General features: G+C 37.4%; 1 protein-coding gene across 3 annotated transcripts in view; it reads right to left on the minus strand.

Annotated features, from left to right (window-relative positions):
• NFIB (nuclear factor I B) overlaps positions 1 to 12,380 on the minus strand; it is a 174,775-nt gene that overhangs the window by 49,178 nt on the left and 113,217 nt on the right. For all 3 annotated transcript variants that reach the window (XM_082335535.1, XM_082335534.1, XM_082335536.1), the window contains exons 5-6: positions 11,138 to 11,258; positions 9,167 to 9,285 (exon numbers count right to left, since the gene is read on the minus strand). In XM_082335535.1, coding sequence (XP_082191661.1) covers positions 9,167 to 9,285; positions 11,138 to 11,258 — 240 coding nt within the window. The remainder of the gene's footprint in view (positions 1 to 9,166; positions 9,286 to 11,137; positions 11,259 to 12,380) is intronic.

Genomic DNA, 12,380 nt, shown 5'->3' on the forward strand with positions numbered 1-12,380 from the left:
TAAAATTAACTTTTTTTTTTTTTTTTTAATTTTTTGGCTTTAACAAAAAGCAGTCTATAAAACAGAAGAGGAAAGATACTATGGTCACATTAGAGAATTAATATTGAATATGTACACATCAAAAACATCCACATCACAAAGTAATTTCAAAAAATGTTTAACAGTAGGACGGGATATACGGACCTAATCCCATAAGAACTGTTTGACAGTGTCATATGACATGTAAGTAATTAACTGCCTTACTGAAGAGATTATTCTTATTTAAATTTACATCTATTCCCACTAAGATTAGGCTGAAACTATGGCACGGTATCCTGAAAGAACAGTGGGCAGCAAGTCTTCATTCTCATCTTCCAAACCCACCTTGCCACTCCTCATCAGAAAGTAACAGTAAACCTCCCAGGAAAGGTTCATAATCAGCATGACTACGTTATCATACCTGCACTGTTTCTTGTGAGGAGAAAAATACCTTTTTTTTCCATGCATTGATCTGCTGGCATAAAGCTGGCCAGTTTTCCTCACCCTACATGCCTCATACCAGAAGCATTGTCCAGCTGTGAGACCCCCAAGACAGAGCTGCCACCACGGAGACCATGGGGAGCTGGGGTGTTGCTGTTGGAGGGAGGTGAGAATGTCTCCACCAGCTCCGCAGTGACCCACAGGGGCCAGCAGCAGAGCGCCAGACTTCACCTCTGCAGCCTCTCCTGCCTCACTTCTTCCCACAACTTCAGATGCAGTTTATCCAACCACCTCTGTACCAGCACTGCCTATCAGATATCGTATGGGAAATACTTAGGAGTAACTTAGAGCTCAGTGGGGTGGCTAGCTGTTAAACATGGAGCAGGCACTGCAAGTAATGAGGCTGACTTTGGAAATAGAGATGGAAAACATGAGACCAAAAATACAATGTTGCTACCACAAAGAATGTACTATGACAAATACACATACTGTCCTTAATAAACCCACATGAGGCTCCAAGTACTCTGCACTACCATAAATAACCCTTAAGCAGTTACAGTGTACTTTAGGTACTCGATTACTTTTTTATTTAACTTTACACTTCAGAAATGGACTGGGCCATTTCCTCATCTATGAATCATTGTTAAGAGATGTGATTCCAGTAGATAGCTGTGATAGAAGAGCATTATGGGAGACTGTGAGAAAATCTAATTAAAAAGCCAAACAAATTATGAAGACTTTAGAGTACATTTTAGTCATTTATTAAATTATCCTACAGAAAGTCATCCAAGGAAAAATGCACAGCTATAACATCTCATTAATGCTGAGAATCCAAGCAACTTGGCTAGAAAATGAAATCGATATTGTAACCTTAACTGCAAAAGTCAGAAAAGTATTCCCAATTTCTAATGCAATAAGATTAAAGAGGCATTTGATATAAAACAATGTGAACTTGTGGATTTAGAAGCATTTAGGTTATGGCATCTCCTTTTTACTACTATTGCAGTCTATACTGGTAACATTTTAGGATGGTTTAGTAGGTGTGTCAAATTAATTTAATTGCAGATGTATCTGGGGAATGGTTTTGAACTGAGATAAAATCATTAACTCACACTGAAATATATAACTTTGATCAAGTTTGATACAGTTTGTACAAAAGCAATAAAAAAGAGAAATTAAGAACCTTTTCAAATGTATCTATGTATACAGCACAGAAACAGAGAATCTATCAATGAAGAAAAAAAGGAGAGGTGTCTAAAACAAGTTACAATATGTAGGCTAAATTCATTTTTTCCATCTCATGGATGTACCACAACTGGAAAAAAATGTCAGTGCAGACACCTATGATTCAGGAGGTACTAAATACCTATTATTTCAGTAACTGAAGATATTCTGCACCACATAGGTTAGATCATACAGAATAATACTTAACCTATAATTTCTAATAGGAGCTGATCTGTTTCAAAAATACTCATGAAATCTCTTATTCAGCAACACTGGAATAGGACAATTACACATAATAGCTCCTGGGTCAAATCTTACATTAAGACATGCACTTTTTCACAGATTTCAATCAAAGGACATCTAGAATCATCATCAAGGTAACAGGGTGTTGCCATAGTATAAAGTTCATCAGAGAATAAGTGCTAAGCGTACGAGAAAAATATCCTTTTGCACTTATATCTTTCACTGATGTATATGGGAGATGCACATGCTAGCCCTGAGTGTATTCAACTAACTAATCACACATGGAAAACATTAATAGGCCTTCCCACAATATATTAGTCAAAATAAAAGACAAAGAACCTATAATGAGATTTTTTAGAGTGACTTTATTGAGCAAATAACAGCCATTTCCAGGAACACGAAAAAGCAAACCTTTTTGTATGCTTCCTACTATATCTCCCACTGTATTTCTCCTTCTGTCTGTACTTCTAAACGTTTTATTACTCTTCATTCATTCAGAAACTGAAGTGTCCATGGGCTGAAGGAAAAGTCATGTCCCTGCTCTGCCCAGAGTAGAAACTTCCTCATCTGCTACTCTGAATATTTGAGGATACTTATGAACAACTTGTAAATTGGTCTAAAGCTATTCTAAACACAGAAAACAGATATAATCTCTGTTGCTTTGTTTTTGGAGAGAGTGTAAACTTAACGTCATTCTCACCCAATAATGAAGGATATAAATATTCTTCATGTACAAAGAGCTTCACTCATTTTAAGATAACGTTTTTGCTGTCCTGTTCATGGATTTTTTTTCTTTCTCTGCCTTTTTGATTAAATAAGCGTTTGAAAGCTCCTTCACCCATTTTTGTATACCTAGTGCCTTTCAAGCTCTAAGGATAAGAAAGCACTTTTCATCTTTATGAAGGTAATGTTTAACTTATTTTACATACCAGCAGTTTTTCTTGTAAAATTGCCACTATGGAAACCAAGAGTAAACCAATTCCCTATTGATTTTAAATTTCTTTTAACTATCACAGAAGAACTACTGATTTTTAATGAGTAGACTTAATGCCTGTTCATTGAACACTACCAAGGTCTTGTTCTGCAACCAGGAAGAAAGAGGAGAACGCAACTTGCCACCTCCCAGGCAAGTCTTCCTTGCTAATGCTATTGTTTGTTACTATGATGCCACTTTCAGCATCATAGCAGCCAACAAGCTAAGAGAAGCCATGGCTAAGAGTTTTCTCTGGAAATACACTTTGAAATGTTACTCTTGGTGAAAAGTACGTCTCACTTTACAAATGTGAAGTTATGAAAACTTATCAAGTGGTAACATTTGACTACTGTGCACACATTATACTAGTTAAAAACAGAAAATTCAGACAGATCAATAAGGTGTGCATGGCTATATATATATATATGAAAGGTATGTGTATGTGTGTGTATACATCAATTAAAGAGTATTTTGAAATATTAAAAAATACAAAGGCAGATGTAACAGAAGTTACTAACAAGATATAAATTGCTTTAAAACATGCTTTGACATACAAGGATTTTGAGAACTCAGGCTGAGTCAAAAACACAGAAATGCATTTAACAGATATTCATCAAGGTAAACCTTTGCAAGATGAATTCATCTGTTAGATGGAGACTATGAGTTTCTAAAGCATTAACCTTCAGAAGGAGCATGAGGAGCTGGAAAAAATCCTGAACTCTGTCCAACACAGGCCACCAAAAAACCAAGGTGATCTGTTACCGTTCTCAACTCCTGGACCACATTAACTACTTCCTCTTTTAGTTCCCTCACTTCGGAAATTAGAACATCCATCTTTGACAGTCCATGAGAAGAAGGCCCAAGAAGGAAAGACCCATCAGGAAGGACCCCAATGGGGAAGGAGTGTCCGGTGGCTGGGGAGAAAGCAAAAGGGGACAAATGTCCAGAAGAGGGGTATCCAACAAAGGGGCTTGGGACCTGAGAAGTGGATGGTCCAACAGCTGCTGGCCAATCAACGGGTGAAGGCGTTCCAGCTGTTTCAGTTTTAATGGTATGCTGGCATCTTGACTCTTGACTGTTGGTAGAGGTGGGTGAGGTGTAAGAGAGTGAACATGATGAAGAAACTGTAAAATTAAAATTCACTTCATTGTATGTTGACATTCAGTATTTCCAGACACCTGACTACTACAGAAATCCACATGAATCTCTCCACTTTCATCATGACTAGCGTGCATTGGTGATAACCCCTGTTTTATTTATTTACAACATACACAGTGTTGTAACACTATAACAGTAAAACAGATCTCAAGGACAAATACTGAAATTGTCTGCAACTACGTTAATGTACTTTGTCAAGCTAGCTTTTAGAAGGGAAGCCATAGGTGCACGCATTGTGCTCTGTTCTTCTGATATTCCTGTTTCCTTATGAGTTAAGGAAAAAGTACCTGATTTACTTACCAGTTAATAAATCAAGATGTTCACCAATGGTACTTAGCCTACTAGATCTGAAGTATTTTTTAGTCACTGCACTAGTCGCTAGTTTTATTACATTTTTAATAACTGCCTCTTCCTTTTTTTTTCTTTTATTGCACAAAATGTTATCCTCCTGAGAATTTCTAAAACGCTCAGCAAATTTATTCATGCAGCAACTTCCATCTATTTCACAAAGTATTACTACACTACTGCAGGAAGTCAAAATTTTGTTTAATATAGAAACCTGTAAAGAATTTAGTAACAGCAACCTGGAAAAAAAGGAAGACTGCAAGAGATTTACAGCAAACTGCTTTTTAGATCTAGATATATTTCCAGTTGGTAGAAATGTAAGTAAGACATGATCCAGACATTGCTAAAGTTAACAAGACATTCAGTTGGAAAAACTGAGGTACAAGAGAGAACAAGTAACTTGCACAAGATCTGACAGCAGGCACAGAAATTGAACTCCTAATTCTCATGTTAGGTCTCTATTTCTAAGTAATGCACCATTCTTAGAGCTGACTTTTCACTTTCTTAGGCTCTGGGATTTTTGGAGGATGGTTGGTTACTTGAAAGGCTAACGGCAGAGAGAAGGTTTGGAAGAAATCTTTGCAGTTATAAACCTGCCTATTTGCTCTGCAGGAAGATCTCACACCGATTTCAAAAGATCATGCAAACAGAGTTATATTTTAAGTAAGTATTTCAACATAGCAAAAATAATGGCACAAACTACAGAATCTTCCCACAATGACTGAATGTATGTAAACTCAAAAACAACATTGTAAATCCACAGTAATATTTTTTTTAAATCTGTTTTTGAAACTGTTACACATACTTTTGTGGTTACGCATATTTTTAAAATAGTCAGAACCTTTTGCAAGCCAATGAAGTAAACCTCCAGGACAGTACCATGGCTTCATAAGCTTTTTTTTCTTCTATAAGGATTTATACTCTGACTTCAATAAATACAAATAAAAATTTATTTTTAATACTAATTTTGGTTAATTAGAGTTTTTTGTATTTTTTGTGTCAGAACAATAAGGTGCATAGCAATACTAGAGCATTGAATAATGAAGCCACTGCTCATAACCTTTCATGGACCGGCTTTGACAAAGCTTACACCACCTAAAGTTCCCATTTTTCAGATATGCCTACTTATTTCTGCCCAGAATTACATCTTCAAACAGCCAACTACCCTAAAACAGACTATAAAACACAACATTTGGAAATCTTATCAAAACATTTTTGGAAGTAGTACGACAGGAAGAAGACTGATAACAGCAAAAGGACAAAGTCTGGAGTTTTACAACTGAACGTAGAATGTGGTATGAGGAAGATTTTATTGTAGCTGGGCTAGATTTCTTTTTCTTAGTTTCACAAATGCCACATCCTAGCTAAACCACAGGTACTCCTGTAGTCATGTTCCTACCCTTCATGATGCATGCTTGCACAGTAGAGAATCTGTAGAAACTATGAGGATTACAACAGAATCATTCATACAGAATCACTCCTTTCCTGTTGTCTACTTGCCTACTAAACTATATATTTGTTTTTCACAGCAATAAAAGGTTGATCTAACCTGTTCCACCCCACTGCAAATTTTCATGTGTCACATTCTTAATCTCAGTATATTTCTGTGTTACCCATTAATCTTTGTCCCATTCTCTCTATCAAAATGGTTAGATACCCCTTAGACACCTATGAAACTCCTAACTACTTTATTCCAAGCAGTTTCAGCTATCATTGTTTTATTGTGACTCTCTCCAGTTTCAAACTACCACTGTCACCTCATTTCTGCTACCTTACAAATGCAGCTAAATAAAGATATGAAAAGACTTCATGATAAAAGAATCTTTCACAGGTATGTTCTTTCTATTTCTATGAAAATACATTACACTTAGTGTGCAGGCAAAGAAATTAGATCTACTTCAGGTCAGAAGTTAGAGATTTGGCTCTGTCAGGTTCAAAACAGAGATGATGAAACTGAAATCAATAATGCTATATCTTAATATCAACCCTATTTCTGATTTTGTTTCTCTTAGAAAAGTTAAAATCAGAGAGAAGCTACTTACCTATAAACATAATACCTCTGCATATTCTCATTTGTGGGTACTGAGGAATGATTCACATTTCTGGTGCTGATGACCTTTGGAGACTGCCTGAAAAAGCAGTGCCTATTGGTACTACATGAGCATCCCCTGGTGACACTGGATGAACAGAAATGTGATCCCAAATGGCTTTTTTTTTTTTTTCACTTATGCCTAACCTCATAGGACATGCAGATCTCCATGGGAGAGAAGGAAGTACTACCAGTGAGCTCTCTGGCATAGAAACCGCCTCCAAACTTTCATTTCTATTAATCTTGTTCTTGCAGGCATAACGAAACAGATATAGGTTTTCACAAATATCATATTCTGGTAAGACCTCTGTGTCCAAACGGAGCTTTACACAGGTACGTGCTAGTAAGAAGATGATATCAAGTATCTAACAAACTAGCAGCAGAACAAATTTGCCAGGAGCTGCCACATACTCCTTCCCAGTGAGGCCAGGTACCAAGGACAGGCATTGCGATCACTACCTCACAGTGTTTCTGCAGCAGCAGGATAACCTCAGAAAGGGATTGGAGCCAAACATAAATGGTTAGGGACAAAAGGCTTATGCTTCCCCCAGTATAATGGTTTTCAGACTGGACAGTGGTATATCTGTCCATCTGCAGGAATGGAAGAACATCTTAAGGACAGAAAAACATAGTCCCTCATAGTGTCTCAAAGGCAACCTCTCTGCCAGGGATCTGGTAAAATTTCACTAGGCCCAGCAGTGCTGGAGAACGGGAAATTCAGGGAGGAATGTAAACTCCAGGAAATAAAAATAAAATACACTGATTCAAGTCTACCTCTTCTATTCTTTCTCATCTTTTGGAGTTCTCTGGTTTATGAAACATACATAGAGAGTTAAAGGCTGTTTCATTCCAGAAGTCTAGCTATCCAATGGCACAGAAATTAAGTAAAGGTTCATTGCAAATCTACTCAAGCAATCTGAACAATAACATTGTTCACTACTGATAAATGTGACATGAAGAAGGCTGGTAAAACTGAACAAATCCAGTGTTCACAGAGCACCGTTCTTTACAAGCAGAATGATTCAGGAGTTAAAAAGCAATTAGATAGCTGGGAACTATAAAGATCATCTGTTAAAGGCTCTGTCAGCAGGACTCAGGCTCAGCTGTCCATGTGGCACTGCATTTCTTAGAAGCCACTACAGCTCACTCAGCAGCACAAAAGGACTTCATTTCACAAGTGGGGATATGTGGACACCACTTCAGAGACGAATGGTGGGCTGTTTTCCCCACAACCGCAAAAATAATTTATTGAAAAAGCACAAAAATTAGTTGAGGTACAATCCTGTCTTTTATGAAAAATTGTAATAAGGTGTCATTGCAAAACAGGTAACAGTTACACGGGAAAATATTTTGCACAAGGGGGAAGATTCTGGCTGGCATAACTGCTGTTTTGCTGTTCTTAAGTTTGGTTAGTCAAAGCAATGGGCAAGACTTTTTTTCAGTTCAACAGTGAATGCTGCAAACAGCTAGAAATAAGAAAATATCAGACTCCCTGAGAAAAAAAAGGTACAAAACAAACAATGAAGAAAAAAGCTAGTAAACATTGTGTGAGAGGAACAGCCTAATGATGAGAACACAGATCAGAGGGTAGGCAGAAGCAGACTAAAAGGAGATCAACTATAAGAAAAATGTGAAAATAAAAGGCAGCTAAATTAAATACCAGTCACATGCTACCTTGCACATGGAGATGAAGGAGAAAACTTAGCAGGTGAAAAAAAAGAAAGAAAAAAAAAAGAAACCTAAACCAGTATAAAAATTAGGTAAGACCAAAAGGTGGTCGGTTACTGAAGAACTGAAAGCAGCAATGAGCAGTGGACAGGGAAAAGGAGGGCAAACATCAGAAGATCAGCAAAGGAAGCAATGACGTGTCTTTTTCTCTATTTCACTTTTACATACTGTGCTGTCCATTTCACCAACCCTCCAAACAGCTGCAGCACCTCAGCCACAGGATCCATTAACCAACACTGTTCAAATACATGTGAGTTTAAACACGTTTTCACATCTCAAAAGTGAGGGAAAAGACTGCACTGGCATCTAGGTTTAAAAAGCATCAAGATAACATGAGGGAAAGTTATGACAATTAATTTTACTGTTTTGACAGCCATAACTTTCTTCTCCACACAAACATGTTCCTTGCTACTGATAACCCAAAACACAACACCACTTACCAACATCCTTTAGCATATGGATATAGTCCCACAGAGCTATATGTGGGCTCTTCAGAGAAGAGCCTATTGGACCTATTCTGAGTCACATTAGTAAGGACTAAACGCACACACAGGACTCTGTCATGGTAAACAAAAATCTGATTAAAGTAGTACTGACTTAACCATAGTATGGAGATGTTTTGGTTTTTACTTGAAACCATTGTACTCATAATCCTGCTGAGATGATCACAGCATACACAATATTGAGTATCTCACTTGTCACACATCTTTTCAAACAATAGGTAAGAAAGTCACTAGATGGAAAAATTATTATGTGGTTGTTTATCTCATATCCTGTTGACTGTTGGTTTTAACCACATTTACAAAACCAGCAAATACACATACCAGACAGAAAAATAATTATTCTTCTAAAAAATCAACATTTTATTGCAGTAATGGAAAAGCAGATGCAGAGATTTATTGTGTATTTGAATATACTTTGACGTAAAATGGTCCCATTTTACTCACCTTGATCTCTTTCATGCCATGTCCGACTCCCCGCAGCTGGTGAATTTGGAGAAGGATAAAAGTCTCCTGTCGGGCTTGGCTCCATATTTTCATCTATGGAGATAGTTTTGGGTCTTTTGCTGTTGAAATAATGTGAAATTTGCCGGTGAATATGATATGCAGCTAGTTGTATATAAACTGTTTGGATTTCAACAAATATTTCAATAGGAAGTAATTCAGGCATACAAAGCACAAAAAAGTGGATATTAGAGCTTACATTAACTTACATAGATAATGTTATTTAATAATACATAATGCAGGCATGTGCTTGCATTTTTCACGTGATTTAATATGTCAGTGATAGTATGAATGGGTAACATAAAAAAGTCTATCAGCATTTGGCTGAACAACCAAGAAACCAGTTCCTGTAACCCACCAAAGAAAGGCTGTGCCATGAGAGTGTTAAACACTACACAGAAACCATGAAAGCAAAACAAAACACTGGAAAAGTATTACTGATAAAGTCAAGGTAAAACAGGAACTTTTCTGAATGTGCTAATAAGAAAAAAATGTAGTTCACTGTATTTCACCAGGTTGAAATCCTAAGCTTTTCAAAGAGGTCTAACATGAAACAAAGACTTTTCATTTTAGACTAGTTTAATTAAAAACAAGAAAAGGCCCATATTTCAAGTCACATTATATAAAATGAGACAGCACTTCAATACAGTGGAGGGAAGTCAAGTTTCTTCCTAACAATATATACTGAAGCTGTTATGCTGACTGCCCAAGAAAACCAGAATAAAGGTTTTAATGGTGGTGGTGGTATTATTATGATGATTATGATTATGAGTATGGTTACTATTACTACTACTACTACTACTATTACTGTTATTATTTAGACAACACTATGAGAATTAATCTATCCATTTCTAAAACGTACTAGGTGAACTGCCGAGCTGAAAATACAATGGAATGAAATAGTGGAATATGAGCACAATAACTCAGAAGCACCAGGTGCTGATGGAAGAGCACCCCAGCCCCCTGACAGTCCTGTTAAATCCCGTCCCACTGTGCAGACACTTCCTGAGTCACTGGGGTGCAGAAGTGTGGGGTAATGAGAGGTCCTATAGTGCTTATGATTTCATAGTACATCAGACAGTTTCAGAAAACCAAGGGGCCCCAGGAGTGTGACAGACAGTACATTATCTGGGAGTCAGAAGGAGGGCACAGCAGGTTCCCCACCTCTGTGGGCCCGCCAGATAGATGCTCCTGAGGGAGGGAATGGGGTCTTTCTCAGAGTTGGCAGAAGGGAGCATGTTGAAGCAAGGAAGAAGTGGGTCCCTCAGGTCAAACTGCCTGTAGCAGGCATGTGGAGACCCTTGAGAAAAATTAGAGAGCTTGTGACTACCTCACTTGTTCCTTCTTGTTCCCACTGTGCTGGGAAATGTGTCTTGTAAGGGTCAGGCAAGAAACACACTTTCATGAGCTGGGTGATGCTATGGATAAAGACACCGTGTCTTTATATACCTGTCCTAACACCTTTTCCACAGGAAACAGTATCTGTCCCAACATATCTTTCAAGACGGAAGTCCAAGAGGGAGCCCCCAAAGACAGCCTTTGTGCCTGCAACCACCCTGTGGCATCGGGCCTTGTCAGCAGGTTCCCGGCTGCTAGACCTTCCTGCAACTCAGCAGCAGTTTCAGGATGCGTAGCTGTTCTCTTGGCAGACGATTTAGCGAGCACTTCAAACCCTGACAAAAGTTACTATTGTCTTAGATATCAATAGCAATGACAGGCAATAATGACATCACTTCAAATGACAAGATTTGCAACATATGTATCTGTACATGTATTATGGTAATGTACGTAAGTAGCCTATGTCACAAAATCAGAGGAAATTCATAAAATAGTTGGCTGTTGACAGTATTTGTGAATTGCTTCTCCTATACTATTAAATCTGGTTTCGCATTAGCACTTATTTCAAGTTTTTACCTGCTTGGTGGAGAGGACAAGGACCTCTGTAGATTTACACCCGAATTCATATCATGGTAATATGGCTGGCTCGGAAGCTCTCCAATTGGGAAGTTCACCCCAGTTCCCTGGGTTATGGGTGCTGAAAAACACATCATTATAACGAGTCATAGATAATCTTCTATCTTTTTAGCCATCTTTTCATTTTTAACACTGGGAAAAACATCAAGATGTTACTACATGTATCTAATTTTCTGCCTCTTGCAGAAACCAAGTACAGACAAGTTCTATCAATGTTTATATACCTAAAAAAGTGAATTATCTTCCGCAGTCCCTAGAAGTCCCTTAGCAGTTATGCAGACATAATATATTTGTTGTATAACAGATAACCTGGAATCATCAATATGAAAAAGGTAACACAAACCTCGGCATGAAGTCAAGCCTTCTGTAGAAGGACTTTTATAATGAATGAGGCACGGTTTGTAAGAACAGCTAACATTCTTTATTAAAGAACTGAAATAACTGAAAAGAACAAACTTGGGGACACACAAACTCTTTTTCCCTTAATGTTAACTCTTTTGTATTAATAATAGCTTTCTGTGATGAGAGCATGTTTTGCTGCCTCCTTTTTCTTTCACCCAGTGTACAGATACTGCTTTGCATATGTACACTTACACACAAACACACACACTCAGTGTTATCTTCACCTCCTTACAGAGTCTGTGTACCGTACATCTTGGCATTTCAAGAATAAATTATATGTTACATATTGTGGTGTATTTACCTTTGTTCACTGTCAGTGCATTGTGCATTTTAACTACCTCTGGCACTTAAAAGAATAATTGCAGCTTGTGTAATGTATCTGAAGGTTTGTAGTTTTCCTGACAGTTAAAGTACAGCTCTGTTGCGGCTTGAGGTTAAACAAATGCATGGTAAAAAATCCCAAAGAAACCACATGCTTTAAAGCTTATTATTAGAAGTATATCATGTATACACAGAAGGTATGATTTCATAACGTCACTACACTATTGATTCTTTTTTAATCTGAATGGCCTGATACTTTAAAATATATTTAACCACCTGACAACTAAAAGAAAGCTGTGTTTCGCACATACTCAGGCTCTTAAAACAGCAAAAATGTATCTTCAGCAAGCACAAAAAAGAACACGTCTTAAAACTCCAGGAAGGCAATACTCAGTATTTCACTGAAGGACTTAACACAATTTTAATTGTTGGATATTAATTTCTGACCACAGCAAATGAA

This window comes from Platalea leucorodia, assembly GCF_965183815.1.
Source record: "Platalea leucorodia genome assembly, chromosome: Z".
NCBI classification, from domain to species: domain Eukaryota; kingdom Metazoa; phylum Chordata; class Aves; order Pelecaniformes; family Threskiornithidae; genus Platalea; species Platalea leucorodia.